Genomic DNA, 18,680 nt, shown 5'->3' on the forward strand with positions numbered 1-18,680 from the left:
ACAACAAACGTCAATAACCAGAGGGGATTGTGGTCGCTTGTATGCATGTGCTTGGAACGTATGACGAGAGTAGGTAAATAGTTTCTACCTCCGACAGATAGAGATAGAGCTGCAGTAGGGTTGTGGTTTCGGCATTTTATGGCTAGAGAGATATATGCGAGACGTTGCCTACCTGCTTCTAGTGGTTGATATGCGACAGTATGACCATGTGAGAATTTCTTTTCGCTTGTCTGTATGACTTTGAACTGTGATTAGAATGTACATGATTTTCACTTGTGAGTTTTATGTATAGGTTTGAAGCCGAGAAATTTTGAGATGCTTACAACCTCACCGGGTGCTGAAAGTGTGCATAAACAACCATTTGTTGATAAAGATTAAATAATTTAATTTATCTCATTTCATTGGCTGATCATATCTCAGGTCTGTAAGCTCCCTATTGTTAGGATCATTTTAGGTTGGATGTGCTGTAAAGTGTAAATAAAATTTGTTTTTTCTTGTTTAATTGATTTGTTTAATTTCAATCTGCATTATGTTGGCAAAAAAGACATGTTGAAGGCACAATACGTTTAAGAAAATCAAATTCGCAACGCGAAAATTGTAACTCGATATTCAAATTTGCAATACGAAAATCGAATTCGCAACACGAAAATTGGTTTCGCAATTCGAAAATCAAATTCGCAACACGAAAATCGCGTTGCGAATTTTAATATCGAGTTGCGAATTTTAATATCGAGTTGCAGTTTTCATGTTCCGAATACGATTTTCGCGTTACGAATTTGAGTTGCGAATATGGAGAATTTCACAATAACCATATTTTTTTCTAGTTTCAATTCAAGGAAAACACCTTCAAAAAGAAGATAACAGACAACAATCTGATAAGTGATAACAACTGAACATATCATAGCAATGTTCAAACTCAAGTTAAGTATATGTGATGTCAGGAGTACAGCTTTATAATGCATGCCTAACTGCAAAAATGTATGCATTCACACATATAATACACATAATACAACGTTTGCATTTAAAAATCACCTAAGTTAATAGTCCCAAAAGGTGAAGGCGGTTGTGATTGGGATTTTGATTTTGAATGCGATTTTAATTTCCTTTTTCTTGGCACCATATGAGCTTTAGATTTTGATGAGGATCCATATTTTGGTAGAGGAAAAGATGATTGTGATGACACTGGTGATCCACAGGTCAACCTTATATGACCACTTTCCTTGCACCGACTACATGCCGATATCTTCTTCTCTTCACCCTTATACGGTATACGATTATGATTTTTTGGTCGGCCAAGTAGCCTTCTATCCATGACTGGTGGCAAAACTGTTTGTAAGTCATCTGGTATGTCCCACTTAGAAGGATGTGGAATAGAGTAGACAATCTCGGCATAAGTTTGTCGATATACTTCTGTAGTGTAGCAATCCATAGCGTATGCGCTTGAATCATCTTGGTTTAGATGAAGAGCAACTTTTATAATATGGCCACAAGGATAACCAGATGTTTGTCTTCAAACAAAGTGTTTGAACATGGTTCAACTCTCTATGACGTTGACTTCACAACATGTTTCGTTCTCTTTTTTTCAGTCCATTGTGCAACACGACGTTCCAATGTTCCTGTAAATTTAAATAAATAATACTTAGTAAAATCTATTAAATATGATAAGTTACGAATTTAAAGAAATAATACTTGTATGGTTTCTTTTCTTATCGTACCACTGTTAAATAGAGGCTCAAAAAAACTCCATTAACATAGTAATGGGTAATTTTCGGGAATGAAGACTTAGAGCGTTGATTGATTCTGCACTATTAGACGTCATGAAACCATATATTGCTCCAAGTTGATGTACTCTTGACCATCTTTCAAACCCGACATCTTCTAGTGTTTGAGCACATTGAGGTCTTAAACAATTTATATATTTATTAAAATCCACTTTCCGATAAGCTTTTACAGTCTTCCAGTATGTTCATTTGTGATTTTTTATACCAGCAGACCTTGATTTTAGATTTATATAAAAAAAAACACCACATAGTCCATGAAAAGCATCTGGGAAACACCTTCTAATAGCGTTGTCAATTGAGTTTGCCCTATCGAATATGATTGCCAGATTGCTAATAGGACCTATGCAATCCCTAAGATGCCCCATAAACTATGTCCATGAATCAGAGGTTTCAGATTTGCCAACCCCGTAAGCTATTGACAGTATCCCATTTTAGCATCCATGGCTACTGCTAATAAGTTTACTCCAAGGTATCGACCTTTCAAATGTAGTCCATCAACTATAATAACTGGCCGCATGCAAGTAATAAACGAACGAATCTACAAAATAATATACACAAGAAATATAACCATTTAAATGTGAAATGCATGTAACTAACAAAAATGAGTCAACAAAATTATATTGATTTACTAACCGCAACACCAATGGTGATAAACATCAACTCAAAACATCCATCTCTATCTGTTTTGATATGAGTTACTGACCCATGATTTTTCAGCTTTAAATTATGACAATAAGCCGACAGTTGGGCAAACGATGCTTCTGGCGACCCTCTCAACAATTCCAATGAGCATTCATGTCATTCATAATTTCATGTCCCCGATATACCCTGTCATTCAAAAACATTAACTCAGCCAGAAAACCACCCAACACCTTTTTGTTTGCATATCTATGGTGAGGAAAAACTTGGGTTCTTGAACATGTATGTTTATCAATAAAAGTCATAACTTGAAACATTTCACAATCTTTTATCCTCTTTGCAATCATACGCCACGTACAGTTTTTGTCAATCCTACACTTTGTTTCGAAACGATCTTTGCTTGATTTGTTAACTTTTAGTTTATACCAATCTTCCACACATTTCGTATACAAAGCTATCTTCAAGTCTTCCTTTGTATCAAAACAATCATCTTTCTTGATACGAATAACTTTTGTGTAACAATCAACTGCTACCTTTACCAACTCTTCTTCCGGTATCTGAAGTAATTCTGGCATATTCCAGTTATACTCTAGTGGCTCTTTCTTCTTCTTTTCTTCGGGGACTTTTTCTTCTTCTTTTTCTTGTTCAGGGTTATATGAATTACATAATGGATGTTCAACATGTTCATTCAGAGCCGTAACTTCCTCCTCATTACCATCAACAACATCTTCCTCGACAACGGCTGTTTCATCATCAAAATGAGGGTATTGACCAATATCAAAATCATTACAAGCAGGGTCTGTTTCTTCTTCTGAAACATCATCAAAATCCGAGTATTGACCAAGATCAAAGTCCGGGTATTGACCAAGATCAAATTTTGAATACTGACTAGTACTCACAATTTTTTCTGTTGGCTCATCATCGTCTAACTGGTCAATACGAAAAACGAAATTTGGTGTTGAAAGTTGATTGGAATTTGGATTAGGGAAAAGTTATGGATTTTGAGATTGTGTTTGGTATTGAAAATGTGGTGAAACAAAATTTTCTTGGTGATGAAATTGTGGTGGAACCATGAAATTTTGAGGTTGATAAAAACGTTGTACATTGTGAGCACTATAAACTGGGGCTGAAGAACTTAGTTGATTACTACCCGTTACTGACCCAATTTCACTACTTCTAGGTTCAACAACATACAATGTAACATCATCTTGCGAAACACTAATGTAAGCAATGAATCGTTCAACATCTTCATTGTTGGTTAACAAATAAACTTTACATTTTCTCTAATAAGATAGTCTAAATCCACTTAGAAGCTCTAAATTCAATTTCTTTGAAACACGTAACATTAGAGTTTCAAAAGTTAATAAATTTAATGACAGTTTTAGTTGAAGATTCATGGGTAAATGCATATATTGTAAAACACCATTACCATTCTCCCATGACCCTCCATAACACAAATCTATCCAAACATGATCAACATTAGATGATTTCATTCTACAAATTGTAAATTAATTTACTAAACAAACGAGTTATAAACTATATATCATCACTAACTTAGAGAAAAACATACTTTTTTAAGTTGATACTTGATAATTTGGGAGAGAAATCATTGAAAAATTATATAGAAATAAAATTATGTAAAAAAAATTAGAGATGGGGAAGGATGTCGTCGGATATAGGAACGGATGTCGTCGGAGATAGTGAGAGATGGAGATAGACTGAGTTGCGATTTAGGGATTTAGGTTATGAGTTGTTGCTGCTGCTGGCGTAGTTTATATATCTAAAAAATTTGTGTTGTGAAAAAGAAAATTGAGTTGCGAAAAAGAAATTCGTGTTGCGAAAAGAAAATCTAGTTGCGAAGAAGAAATTTGTGTTGCGAAAAAGAAATTTGTGTTGCGAATTCAAAAATCGAGTTGTGAAATTAAAAATCGTATTGCGAAAAAGAAATTCGTGTTGCGAAATTGTCAAAATCGAGTTACGAATTTGACTTATGTGTTGCGAATTCCAAATTCGCGTTGCGAAAAAGAAATTTGAGTTGCGAAAAAAAAAATTGAGTTGCGAATTCGGAAACTGTATTGTAAAATTGGAGCTCGTGTTGCGAATTTGTTGGTTATTTTTGTAAATATAAAAAAATTAATTAAAATCATATATTATAAGGCATTTTCGATTACTGAAGTTATTTTATCATTAAAAAAAAAGCTAGAAGTTAGTTTTTTTGCCAATTATATTTAATTTAAGATAGAAAGACTTGGTTAATAATACTAATATTTTAAAGATGGGAGATATTTGTTTGACGTGTTGTGAATCATTCCTTGAATTTTCAAAGTATATCCATATCTCCTTTCGTAGAAGGAATCACTTGCCAAACCTCAAGACTACACGTGTCATACGACACGTGTCCGAACTTTGTGGGCGCCAAATCGATCCCAACCTGTCTTCTCCTAGTCAACTCGGTAGCAGTAGGCACCGTCATGTAATCCTTCATAACCTGCCACGTGTCCACCAAGATTTTCTCGTTATATTTTGGATTGGATTAACTGAAACCCCTCACTAAGTTGTAAACAAGTTTGTGCATCCTCTGCTTTTCCTTTTAACTACCGTTTTAGTTATACTCGATGATACAAAAAAAATCTGATCAAATTGACCGCCGGATGTTTTCGTTTCCGGCTGTTCATCCTTGCGAATCAGTTTCTCCGGGGACCCTTCTCCGCTCATTAATTATTCTTTCTCAGAATATCAGTAATTACCAGTCAAAATCCTTTTCTACTCAAAGAAGAAATGCACGGGAAGCGATTCGACAAATTGGGATACTCCTCGTGTTTCTCGAGGAGATTCACGATCGCGGTTTAGTTGTTTCCGAGTCGGCTGTGCTTTGCTTCTCTGAGCTTCATCTTACTTTCCAGAAAATTAACTTCTTGTTGGAGGATTGCTGTCGAGAAGGAGCCAGCCTATGGATTTTAATGAAGTCGGAGATGGTGGCCACTCAATTTCGAGTGCTAATTAGAACTGTTGCTACAGCGCTAGATGTTTTGCCATTGGATTCGATTGATGTTTGTGCCGAAGTGAAGGAATTGGTGGAGTTGGTAGCGAAGCAGGCACGGAAGGCGAAAATCGAGATCGATCCTCATGGTGAAAGAGCCACGAGACGAGTTCTTTCCTTTTTGGATCGGTTCGAGAAGGGAATCGAACCCGAGTTTCAAATTTTAAAACGGGTTCTTGATTATCTTGAGATCAGAACCTGGAGCGATTGCAACAAGGAAGTCAAATTCTTGGAAGAACAATGCGTTGAAGGTGAGGAAAGAGAAGTACCATTTCTAAGTAGTTTGCTGGGGTTCATGTGTTATTGCCGGGGATGGATGTTCGATACATTGGATGGTCAAAATGCCGATCAAACTGACGTACAATGCAACATGGAGATTCTTAGTTGCTTGAACCCCGAAGATTTTCGCTGCCCGATATCGCTGGAACTAATGATCGATCCGGTCACTGTCTCCACTGGACAAACATACGATCGGTCTTCCATACAAAAATGGTTGAAAGCAGGGCATACCATTTGTCCGAAAACAGGGGAGAAACTAGCGAGCACCGAATTGGTCCCGAACACAAATCTCCGCAAGCTAATCCATCAGTTTTGTGCTGATAATGGGGTATCTCTCGCCAAAAAAGGAAAGAAAAACAGCGACATATCGACGACAATCGTTCCCGGGAGTCCGGCGGCCGCGGAGGCATTGAGGTTTCTGTCAAAACTCCTAGTGAGAAAGCTGATTTTTGGACCCAGTGAGCAGAAAAACAAGGCCGCTTACGAGATTCGTCTGCTTGCGAAATCGAACATTTATAACAGGTCTTGCTTGATTGAAGCTGGCACGATCCCGCCTCTTTTGAACCTTTTGTATTCTTTCAATAAGTCCATACAAGAGAATGCAGTTGCAGCTTTGTTGAAGCTTTCAAAGCATGCCAGTGGGAAGAAAGTGATAGTTGAAAGTGGGGGATTGAGGTCGATTCTTGCAGTTCTGAAGATGGGAATGAGTTTGGAAGCCAGGCAAATAGCTGCTGCAACAATATTTTACCTTTCTTCAGTGAAAGGGTATAGGAAATTGATTGGGGAAATGGATGAGGCAATCCCAGCACTTGTGGATCTCATCAAGGAAGGTACGCCTTGTGGGAGAAAAAACGCAGTGGTAGCTCTGTTTGGACTCATTTTATATCCTGGAAACCGTCGAAGGGTCATCGATGCCGGAACCATCCCATTGCTCCTGGATATCCTTGCTTCATCAGACAAGCACGAGCTCATTACAGATTCAGTAGCGCTTCTCGCGAGCTTGGCAGAGAGTTTCGCGATTCTCCGGGCTTCATCTTTGCCTCTAATAACAAGGATTTTGCAATCTTCAACATCTCAAGCGGCAAAGGAGCATTGTGTTTCCATCTTACTGTGTTGCTGTAACAGTGATGATGACGAGGCCATCGCTGTATTGGCTAAGGATCCTTTGGTTATGAACTCCCTGTACTCGCTCACGACAGATGGCACAACTAAGGCGAGCAAGAAAGCTCGCTCACTGATCAAGATTCTTCACAAGTTCCATGAAACAAGCTCATCTAGACAAGGGTGTCAAGCATTTACACATGAACAGTCAGTTCATGTTTGGTAACAGTGATCAAGGATTGTTTTCGTTTTGTACTTGTAAATATATACTTACAGTCGTTATGATTTGAATTTCGAGACATTAGCTCAGTTTTTGCAGGAGCTAATGACTACATCTCTATCATTATCGCAGTTACTTTTACTATGAAGTGGAAATTTTGTAATCACGCAAGTATTTTTTATACTCATTATTATTTACGTGTGTTTGGACGGACTATTCAAAAAAAAGAAAACGTGTTTCTGGAAGATGAGATAAGGTGACTTGAATTCTAGTTTTCAATCTTTTGCATTTACGTTCTAACAATCTAATGTATAAAACCATCTTTCATGTTGCTTTATCTTTAGTTAAAAGAACCTCTAATTCCCTTCTCTTTAAACTGTACGACTCTTGGTATGTTATATACATATCTATCAGGCATCCTTTGTAATACCCAAGACTCCGCTGTTGCAGCCGACAGTGGATCACAGGCGTCTGATACTCTACAATCGGGATCCAAAGCTATTTCAAAAGGTTTAAAATCATCACTACACCACAGAAGCTTTTTATGTGCAGCTGTTCTTCCCACGTCTTCATTGCGGCAGTGTGTGTAATATTCGTTTTTCACTGTTACATATAGGTGTTGGTGATAAGGACTGTTTTGCACTCGTGGGATCTCCTTCCTTGCTCGGAGTAAAGAAGTCCAGAGCTCGGGTGAGGTCAAGCACAAGTGGATCATTGAGAGAAATGAGAGTGATAACAGAGAAAATAAACTTGAATTCTAATGTAGATCAACTTTAATAATGCTTAATTATTAAGTCTAGTGTATAAAGAGTGTTCTTACAGACAGGGAGGAGGGGCCAATTCACACCCAGACTGGCAAATATAAAAATTACACATACTGAGATGGAACCTCCAAAAAATTAAAAGAGAAAATAGCAAAGGAAACAGCTTTACAATCGTTCAACAAAGTGGAATAGGGCATAGCTTCTAAGCCCACTTTTTCCTCTTGGCTTGGCTTGGATTGTCTGTTTTGTTTTCGTTATAATACAAACTAGACTTGTTTAACCTTTTAAACAACAGTCTTGCAGTCTTTTTTTTTTTCCTATATGCATTTAAGAGTTGTTCTTTTAAGGCCCTCGATACATCCGGAAGCAAAGGCAGCTCTGCTGTTGATCAATAGGAATCATACCTCCACCTTTGGATGTGTCTATTCCCTCCAACATTGAGACTACCTCATCCATTTCAGGTCGCTTGTCGGGGTTTGCGTCCCAACATCGTTTCATCACGTTTGCAAGAGAGCTGGGACAACATCTTGGTATATCCGGTCTCAAATTCTGTTCAATGCAAGGATAATTAGCAACAATGGAAAAAAATGAGAGAGAGAGCAAAACGTAGAGAGGGAGAGTCTCAAAGGAAAGTCAGTCTCCGATGAGAACTGGACAGTGTTCATCGACAATCTTAGTAGGAGGGTGTCCCGACGTTCATTAAGGGATATTTTCATAGTACATGGTTCTATTGAGAGAGTTTTCATTCCCAAAGTCACTAGGAACCCAAAATACAAATTTTCAACGTTTGCTTTTGTTCAGTTTAAGAGTGAGGATGGTTTGAAGAGTGCAGCCGAGGTCTTAAATGGTGTTCTGATAGATGGGAGAAAGATTTCAGTTGGTCTTGCAAGGTATAAGGGAGCTTCTTCCTGGTATGAGGGAAGGAATGTTGCTACAAAGAAGGTCCCCAGTCAGAACATTGCTGGAACATCCAATTCCAATCAGGCGAAAGTTTTAAACAATTGTTTTAGGGATACTAGGTCTTATAAAGAGGCTTTGTTGTCAAACAAAAGTGCAATGGGAAATAAAGCGTTTTCATCCGATGATATTCATAGGGGGAAAGTGAAGAAAAATACTTTGGAAATGCATATTCCTTCTGAAAGTTCCAATTGGGTTAAAAGGTCATTAACGGGGATTATTAAACACTCATTGCAGATTGAGTCGGTCAAGAAGGCGCTATTTAAAGAGGGTTTCGAAGTCCAAATTATCAGATGGGGACATGTGTGGAATTCTTGTGTGATTGTCTTTAATTCATCGGAAGAGATGAGGGATACTTGGTTGAAGAGGAAAGAAGAACTAGAGTTCTGGTTTGATCGATTAGCCCCTTTGTTGAGTGATGATGGTGTCCCAATGGCCTTTTGTTTGGTGGAACTAGTGGGGGTCCCTCTGTTATGCTGGAATGATCAGTTCTTCGAACAAATAGCAGGGGATGGGGGATAGTTGTTGACATTCATGAAGCCACTAGGAAAAAAGAAGACCTCACAACGGCGAAAATTTTATTAAGGGTGGAAAGTTGTTTTGATATTCCGGAGGTGATCTCTCTGGGTTCCTATGGAACATCATTTAAAGTGTGCATCAAGGTGGGATCGGCGTGCCAGTCTTCAAGTTCTTTTTTGGCAACTCTCCGGTGGAAGTTCACGGTGAGGGACGTTGTGGAGAGAAGGTCACTGTAGAGGAAGAATTCAAATTGTTGTCAGAAAGTGGGAATGATATAGATGTTTCAGCAGAAGATTTTCGGCAAAAAGTTGACACCTGGTTTGACAATATAGGCTTTTCTGATTCTGGGGTAGTTGGTGGGGAAAAACAACTCGGTAGACTTTCTATAGATAGGATTGACATTAATGGTGAACTGTCAGAAAGTCAGAGTATTGGGAGTATAAAAGTTGGTGATTATGCCGACTTAGGAATTAGAAAGTCAAAATTTTCTGATTTTGGATCACAGGCCCAATCAGATAATGAGGGATTTTCTGGGCTTGTTGGCTCAAAAATTATTCCAGCTGATCCAGCAATTAATATTGACAAGTTTGGCAAAATGATCCTCAAGCACAAAAATGTTAACTCTGGAAATGCTAATTAAGAAGAGGGAAATGAGTCAGATTTAGAGAAGTGTCTTCAGGCTGAAGTTAGACAAGTTGGGCAGCAGTTAATGTTGTTAGAGCCAAGTATAAATATGGCAGAAAGCTTCTCAAGGGGGAGATCGCGGTACAGAAATAAAAGATTGTTGTCTTTAAAAAGTGTCTCGTTAGAGAGAAGGAAAACAAGCAGCTATAAGAGGTTTTATTCAAGGTCGACGAGCAGGAAATTCTGGCATGGGAATATTCTGAATGTTACTCCTGAAAGAGAGGAGGATTGGACCAATAAGGAGGAGAATTTTCAACCCTCAAAAGTTGTTCAATAGATAGTGGAAGTGGAGGTTGCAATAGAGTTGTCAGAAGGTGATAGATCTAGATTCATTTCCGGCTCAGACTTTAGAAGAGCTAAAAGATGCTTGTTAAGGGAAGCTTATGAACAGGTGTCAATCTCAACAGTTTCTACTTCAGATTTTTCGATTTTAGTGGAGGAAGCCTTAGCAACTTGGTAAATCAGCAAGTTATTGGGGGTGTCTTTTAAGCAAGGGAAGGAGGCTTTTCTGGATAAGATTATCAGCTTGGAGAAAGCTTTGAATAAGGCTAATCGAGGAGAGCTTGATGGGGATGTAGATTGTGGACTAATTAATGATGAAGATTAATTTTATCATTGCTTCATGGAATGTGAGAGGATTAAGGAGGAAAGAAAAAACAGAGGGCTATTCAGAGGTTAATTGATAAAAATCACCCACAGTTTCTTTGGCTGCAAGAAACGAAAATGGAGAAGATTCCTAGATCTATGCTTAGAAGAAAGGGGTTTAGTTATTTTAAAGGAGTCCTTGAATCTCCATCGGTTGGCTCATCAGGGGGTTTAATGAGTTGTTGGGATGATAAAGTTTTCGAATTAGAAAGTCAGTCTATCTACAGAAGATTCATTGTCTTATCCGGAAAATTTCGTGTCAATAATTTCAGTTGTATTTTCATCAATGTTTATGGCCCTTCAATAGAGGAGGAGAAAGATAGTTTTTTTGAAGAGTTGAGCATGTTCATAAGTGGTCAGAGGGCTCCTATTTGTGTAGGGGGGACTTTAATGTTTATTTGCATGATGGAGAGAAGATCGGAAGAACTCAGAACAGGAATTCAATGAGGATATTCAATCTTTTTATGCTGCAAACAGGCTTAATTGATTTACCTTTAAATGGAGGAAGGTTTACTTGGTGCAATAATCAAGATACCCGTACACATGTTAGATTCGACCGATTTTTGGTTGATGGCCAATTTCTTGGTGCATTTCCTGATTTGGTGCAAACCTTACTGCCTAGATCTCTTTCAGACCATAATGCTATTCTGCTGGAGAATGGAGGTGTCAATTGGGGTAAAAAGCCTTTTTTTTTTTTTGATAGAAGGGTAAAAAGCCTTTTAAACTTTTTAACTATCTCATGGAAGAAGTTGGGTTTGAGGATTTGGTCAGATCTTCTATTCAAGAAAGAAAGAATTAGCAGAGGAAGGCTAGAATTTATAGTATAATGAGAAATACAAAAACTGCTATCAAGAATTGGGCCGGCAGTAGGGTCCAATTTCCTGGGGCTAGTATCTTAGCCTTAGAATCGAGGATCCACAGTCTAGAATTGGATATTCAACAGTTGCAGGATGGTGTTAACAGTGGAATGGCAGCAGAGTTAGTTTCAGCAAGAATAGAATTGTGGAGACTCTATAAAATAGAGGAGCAAATCTGGTTCCAAAAGTCCAGATCAAAATGGATAGAAGATGGAGATAGAAATACAAGATTTTTTCATAATTGTGCTTCGATTAAGAAGAGGAGGAATGCTTTGAATGCCTTGAATATCGGGGGTAATGTTATTCAAGAACCTTCTGTCATTAAGACCATTATTAGGGACCACTTCTTTAAGATTTTCAATGAGCATTCGACTTTAGAGGTGGAAGAGATCAGGTTGATTTTTCCTAGTATTTTAGTTGAGCAGAATCTAAGTTTAGAGAAGGAATTTTCAGAGGAGGAAATCTGGGAGACTATACAATCTTGTGATAGTAATAAAGCACCAGGACCGGATGGTTTAAATATGGGCTTCTTCAAAAGGTTTTGGCATGCCCTCATGGTTGATATTATGAAATTTTTTCATGATTTTTATTTGGGGAAAGAATGGGAACATGGGGTTAATCATACCTTTATCACTCTCATTCCAAAGGTCTCTAACATTGGTGGTCTAGATGACTTTAGGCCAATTAGCCTAGTTGGTGGGTTGTATAAGATCATTTCTAAGTGTTTGTCGAGGAGATTGAGGGGTTGCGTTTCAGACATCATTAGTCCAACTCAGTTTGCCTTCATACCGGGTAGACATATTCTAGATTGTTTTTAATTGCTAATGAAGGAGTGGATTATTGGAGAAAAAATGGACTCAAGGGTTGTGTATTCAAGGTTGATTTCAAAAAAGCTTACGACTCTGTTGAGTGGTCTATTTTATTTAAATTAATGGAGAAAATGGGATTCGGGTCCAGATGGAGGGGCTGGATTGAGCAGTGTGTAACCACAGCTTCTATTTTGATTCTTGTAAATGGAGTTCCTTCTGAAGAATTCTCAATGGCTAAAGGTCTTCGTCAGGGTTGTTCGTTGTCTCCTTTGTTGTTTAATTTAGTAGGGGAGCTACTTAATCTATTGATTCGAAGGGCAGTGTCACAGGATTTGTTTTCTGGAATGGTGATTGGCAGAGAACAGGGGTCTGTAAATGTGTCACATTTACAGTTTGCGGATGATCTGATTATATTTTCTGGTGCCTCGAAGATGCAAATTCAGAATGTCAAAAGGGTGATTCGAGTTTTTCAAGTGGTTTATGGTCTACAGCTGAATTTGAAGAATAGTAAATTGTTTGGTGTGAATGTTAATGAGGAGGAACTGCTGGAATGGGCTACTTCTATTGGATGTTCAATTGGGAGATTTCCTTCTGAATATCTAGGACTTCCCCTAGGTGCTACTAGAAATTCTGCAGCTATTTGGGAACCTGTCATTAATAATTTTTTTAACAAGTTATCCGGGTGGAAAGCAGCATCTCTCTCTTTAGCAGGGAGACTAGTGTTAATTAAGACGGTTCTATGTTCGCTTCCTACATATTATCATTCCATATTAAAATTCCAACTTTGGTTCTTAAAACCCTTAACTCTATTATGTCTAATTTCCTATGGGGAGGGGGAAATGGCATTAGAAAAATTCACTGGGTTAGCTAGTCCAATGTTAGTAAGCCGAAGAGTGAAGGGGGCTTAGGATGAATAGAGCGCTTTTGGGGAAATGGACTTGGAGGTTTGCAAATGATAGGGACTCAGTTTGGAGGGAAGTTGTTTGTACCAAATATAGACTCGATTCTTCAGTTTTAACTCTGGACAGTAAGCTTCCACTTAAGGTATCCTGGATTTGGAGATCACTGCTAAAATATTATTTTAAAGAAGACTTCTTTGGCAGTAAGTTTAGAAGCATGAGTAGTTTTCATGTTGGTGATGGTAAAAATATTCGGTTTTGGCAAGATATTTGGGCTATGGATCATCCACTTGATGTCATTTTTTCGAGACTATTTTCTATTTCCTTAAATCAGTTTGGGAAATTATATGAATTTGGGGAGTATATCTCTTCCGTTTGGACTTGGGATGTCAAGTTCAGAAGAAATCTTCATGACTGGGAACTTGAACAATGGTCTAACTTGTTGGCTATCATTACAAAATTTTCACTTTCTTCGGAATTTCCTGATCGTGTGATCTGGAAAGGTACTAGGGATGGGGTTTTTACTGTTAGATCAGCTGTTAATCTAGGTTCATTCGAGACTTTGGGATCGGAGGAGGTCTTTTTCTGGAAGATCATTTGGAGAGGTCTACTACCTCTAAGAGTAGAGTGTTTTCTTTGGCAGATCGCTCATGGGAAGCTGGCTGTTAGGACTAAACTTGTCAAAAGAGGTGTTCAAGGAATTGAAGATGTGTTGTGTCCCCTATGTAAGATGCCGGATGAGTCTCCCTCTCATTTGTTTTTCTCTTGTTCGATGGTGTGGTCCCTTTGGAATAAGTTTTTAAGTTTTTGGAGGATTTGTTCTGTTTTACCAGCGGACGCTAAAAGCTTCTTTCTAGCTTGGGATGGTTTAAAGTCTAACTCTTTGATTTGGCCTTTTATTCCAGGGGTCGTTCTGTGGACTACTTGGAAAATGAGGAATTTCGTGGTGTTTGAAGGGGGAAAGTTTGATAAGGCAGAATTCTTCTTTTTAGCAAGGTTTAGGCTTGCTTCTTGGTTCTTAGCAAAGTATAAAGAAGTGTCTATTCCTAAAGATTCACTCATTTCCGATCCTTCTCTTGGGGACTTGTTTTCTCTTCGCTCTACTCAGATTTCTCCTACTTTACTTTGGTCTCCTCCTCCTTTGGGTTTTGTTAAATTAAACGTTGATGCTGCCACTACAAGGGATTGGAAGAAAAGCGGGTTAGGAGGAGTTCTAAAAGATTCCTCAGGTTCTATTATAGGCTATTTCAAGGAAACTGCTGGTCCGGGACCGCCTACGTTGATGGAGTTAAAGGCTATTCTTATGGGGTTGTCTTTCTTTGCAAACTATCGACAGAGGATCAAGGACTGTCTGATTATAGAGAGTGATAGTAAGGTGGATGTGGATTGGATTAAGGGGGATGAATTATGTCCTGTTGTATATGCCTTCTTGATTAAAGATATTGCTCATAGGCTTAATGCCTTTGAAGGTGTTGTTAGATGGGTTAGTAGGACAGCCAATTTAGAGGCTGATGCCTTAGCTAAAGAAGGCATAGGCTGAGTCAGTAAAGTTGTTGATGGCTGTTTAGGGTGGTGTATGAATTTTATGTGTTTTGTAAAGGGATTACTAGTGTTGTTTTCGCTGATTTTGTGTTTTATGGGTGTTTCCAGCTTATTTGGTTCTGTTGGGGTGGTTTTGTCGGTTGTATTGTTGGTTGTATCTTATGTGTTTTTACTGTTCAATAAAATCCTAAGGCACTCTTTTCCTCCTTCCGCTGATTAAGGAGCTTCCCTACAAGCTCCATTAATCAAGAAGGGGGTTTTTAATGAGGTCTGAAATTCTTATAAAAAAAAAGATAATTAGCAACAATGCTAGTGAGAGTAAGATACAACCATGCATCCTACATGAACATAACTGGAATAGTGTCGGATAATGTAAATTAGCAATGAGAAGGGGGAGGGAACAATAACGGTCTACTCTACGTAGGGAAAGAAAGCAAAGTTAATATACCTGACGAACCACAGCCGAGGTCACTTCAGCGAAACTAAGGTCAGGATATGGCATGTCACAACAATAAATCTCCCACAAACATATCCCGAAGCTGTACACATCACATTTCCTGTTATATGGGTTGCCATTGAGAACCTGAAAAGATCTCCCACTTAATGAGTAACTAATCATTTAAACCACATTTTTTCCTCTTTTCTTTCACTTTCAGTCTAGTTAGCTGAACAATAAAGTCGGATGAAGAACCAATACATTGATGAAATAGCTCCAAAGTTAAAACCTCAAATCCGTATGAAATCTGGTAAAACTAAAATAACAATGACATCCATACCTCTGGAGCCATGTAGCCAAGGGTTCCAGTCTCTCCAGTCATGTCATTAGGATTTGAAGCTTCCACGCGAGCAACTCCAAAATCAGCAATTTTCACCGTACATGTCTTGTCTAATAACATGTTCTCCGTCTTTACATCTCTGTGAACAATCTTCTGTGAATGAAGGTAACACAACCTACAAAATAATAGAGAGATCCCCCCTTTAAGTCTAAAGTTTGAGAGAGAATATAAGGTGCCATATGCTTGAGCAGTAAAAGAACCAAACACAATAAAGAAAAGAAACTAAAAATAGAAAATGGGAGATATATATGTTAAATTACCCTCTTGCAAGATCAAGAGCAAGTTGAACAACCACTTTGAAAGCTAACTTCCTTCTCCTGTTCTTTATAAGATAAGATTTCAGAGCACCGCCAGGAAGATATTCCACAACAACGCAACACACGCTGTTTGGCAAGCCGATTTGGCCATTCTCGGTTTGTATCTGTAGCCCTGATGAGCCCATTGTTGCCCCTATAAACTGGAAAGTATAAACCATAACTCGTAAGAATAAGAAACTACATAGAAGTTAAGTGATTGCTAAAACGGCAAAGTTAAAAGTCATTTGTCTTTTCAAATATATATTCAATTTGTTGGGAAGTTAATCTCCTCAAGCATTCATTCATGGGTTCGTCCTGTCTGGAGCTGAAGGTTTTTGGAGAGTTTCAATATGGTGCCAGAAACAGGAGATGCCCTTAATAACATTACAGCAAGTTAATATTCTAAGCATTCATTCATCGGTTCATTCTGTTTGGAGCTGAAGGTGTTGTAGAGTTTCAATGTGGTCCCAGAAACAGGTGATACCTTTAATAACATTACAGCAACCCCATAGCTTTATAGACATTAAGCTTGTGAAGAAATTAACAGCGATTCTAGTGAGCTTTTAGTCATGGTTGCAGACGAAAATCTTCAAGCGTTTATGTATGAATATTGTTAATAAAAGATCCAACAGCAAATATCATCACGATTAAAGGGAAGGGGAAATTACGAAAAGAAATAAAAAAGATCTTCTTAAGTAGAAATTGACCTTGGTAACATTGGGATGCTCAAGTTTATGCCAAACAGCAACTTCTTGTGAAAAGGCTGCCCTTAGTGCGGTAATCTCAGCTTCCGTCCTGTGGCCCTCCTCACCCCAGTCAAGCAGCTTCACTGAACACCAAAACACGTTGTATTAAAACAAATAATCTTGGTCATAAGATCAAATCCAATCCATGAAATAGATCTTATGTTGGCTGCCATTAGAGACTATCTGTGATTACCATAACCAGCAAATAACATATTAGAACTGTATAATTCTTTTCGTTCCTTGTTTATCCGACATGAAATAATGTAATAATTAAGAGCTAGGATCACATGAAAGTTGTTGTTGATGGAACCAAGAAATTCAACCCCACCCCATGGTGACTCACGGACTCCCAAGACTTCCATAATAGTCGAAAGAAGACCAGAAATAGACTAAACGGGTGGTGATCCAAATGAATAACCCGCAGAAACATAGCAACACTGAGGCTAATGAACTATGAAATGAAGGGACTTGAAGAAACAATTACGAGAATCCAAAATTGCACCAAAAACTAGAGTAAAGCCTTTGTATAAAAAACAAAATCTGGTTAAATGCAGACCATCTGAGTAGCAGTCTAAGTCAATTCATTTAAAAGGGTCCAAGGACAAGAATAATAAGGAAAAGGAATTCATTTAGAATCAGACCAGCAACATCCAGATCGACATAGATGCCACGGTGAACAGTGCCAAAGGTACCGCGAGCAATGACAGATTTGATGATGAGCTTGGACGGGTCAATCTCCCACTCCAGTCTCTCCCTCTTGGCCAAAGTTGCAGGCTTGTCGGAGTTGCTCCGAGCAAGCCTGAGCTTTCCATCATCAACAGCAACATGATCACCGCCACCATCGCCATCAGCAACATCTTTCTTAAGCTTGGTGCCGTCACTTGTCCAAACCCTGTTGAGATGTTTCTCGAGCTGCTCATCCAAGCTCTTCAGATCAATCTGATCTGCTCTCACGAACCCATCACCGCCTTCCTTCAAACTCATTGAAAAGTCTTCAACTTTTTGCTCAAAATCAGTGGGGAAAGGGAGGAAATGAGGGGAGTTTGGTTGATAAGTGATTGATGGAAACCAAAAGAGAGTTGCTTTTTAGTCCATGTTGTTTGATGTGGAAGAAGAAGAAGAAAGGAAGAAGAGAAACAGAGTTTGTTGAGTTTGCTCCAAAACCAATCGCAATAATCCATGTGGGAACATGGAATTGCCCGTACACAACGTGTAACTGACCCACTGGCCACTAGTCACTACGGTCTCCTCTTCTTACTCCTTCAATGCTTCGAATTCCTCGTTTACTGTTTCCCTTTTTTTTCTCAGTTTTAATATATTCATAGTTTCGTACTATTCAAAATATAAATTTTTTACTAGTTACTTATTATTTTTAAGAGATAAAATAATATATTTTTCTAAAATAAAATAAAAAAATTAATTTTAATATTATGAATTAATTTTAAAATTTTATTTTTATCATAAGTATATAATATTTAATTAAATTAATCAGACATTCAAGCATGAACTATGTAAATAAGCTCAAAAGGTATTTTTTGTATAAAATTCAGTACGTAGTCCTTACAATTGTATACCTATCTGTCGGTCCAAAAATATAACCAAACTCTGTCCCTTTTCATTATTTAGCTTTTTATTATTAGTAGTAAGAGTGTGACATTAAATTCATCAAGTAACTTTAGTGATTAAGTAGGGTAATTATCTATTTAAACGTCTTAGATTTAAGAAGATACGTTTATAAATATATATACATAGTTAATAGTTAAAAAAATTTAAAATAAATATTATCTTATAATTTTTCGAATTTAATTATGTTCACATTCTTTATAAAATAAATTTAAGCTTTAAGAGCACATGAGATTACTTTATTGCATGTTAAAAGTTTAATGGAAGTAAACCAACCAAATGTTATATATGGAGTATATGTGTATGTAGATGTAGGGGTCCAAGTGAGATTAATGGTTGGATTGAGATATAAAATATGTGTGGTTTAGCAGTGTGGACAAGAGGAGGCCCACCCTCGTCTTTGAGCTGAGATAAATGGTAGATGCCAGTGTACCTCAAACATG

The 18,680-nt window shown here is 37.9% G+C and overlaps 2 protein-coding genes across 3 annotated transcripts; one reads left to right on the forward strand and one right to left on the reverse strand.

The window, feature by feature from the left end:
* The first annotated feature begins 4,985 nt into the window (after positions 1–4,985).
* LOC120201452 (U-box domain-containing protein 19-like) lies at positions 4,986–7,211 on the forward strand. Its single transcript, XM_039202063.1, has one exon. The coding sequence runs from the start codon at positions 5,036–5,038 to the stop codon at positions 7,064–7,066; it is 2,031 nt and encodes a 676-aa protein (XP_039057994.1). The 5' UTR covers positions 4,986–5,035; the 3' UTR covers positions 7,067–7,211.
* A 602-nt stretch (positions 7,212–7,813) lies between these two features.
* LOC120201453 (serine/threonine-protein kinase STY13-like) lies at positions 7,814–17,873 on the reverse strand. 2 transcript variants are annotated; one of them, XM_039202064.1, is made up of 7 exons: positions 17,638–17,872; positions 17,256–17,604; positions 16,576–16,697; positions 15,833–16,029; positions 15,513–15,687; positions 15,185–15,319; positions 7,814–8,373 (listed from the first exon to the last, which is right to left on the reverse strand). In XM_039202064.1, the coding sequence occupies exons 2-7, from the start codon at positions 17,596–17,598 to the stop codon at positions 8,167–8,169; spliced, it is 1,179 nt and encodes a 392-aa protein (XP_039057995.1). In that variant the 5' UTR covers positions 17,599–17,604; positions 17,638–17,872; the 3' UTR covers positions 7,814–8,166. The 2 variants fall into 2 exon arrangements, with proteins under 2 accessions (XP_039057995.1, XP_039057996.1); XM_039202065.1 differs by having other exon boundaries at positions 17,256–17,873.
* Between the last annotated feature and the right edge of the window lie 807 nt (positions 17,874–18,680).

The sequence above is a fragment of the Hibiscus syriacus genome, unplaced genomic scaffold (assembly GCF_006381635.1).
Source record: "Hibiscus syriacus cultivar Baekdansim isolate YM2019G1 unplaced genomic scaffold, ASM638163v2 tig00007227_pilon, whole genome shotgun sequence".
NCBI classification, from domain to species: domain Eukaryota; kingdom Viridiplantae; phylum Streptophyta; class Magnoliopsida; order Malvales; family Malvaceae; genus Hibiscus; species Hibiscus syriacus.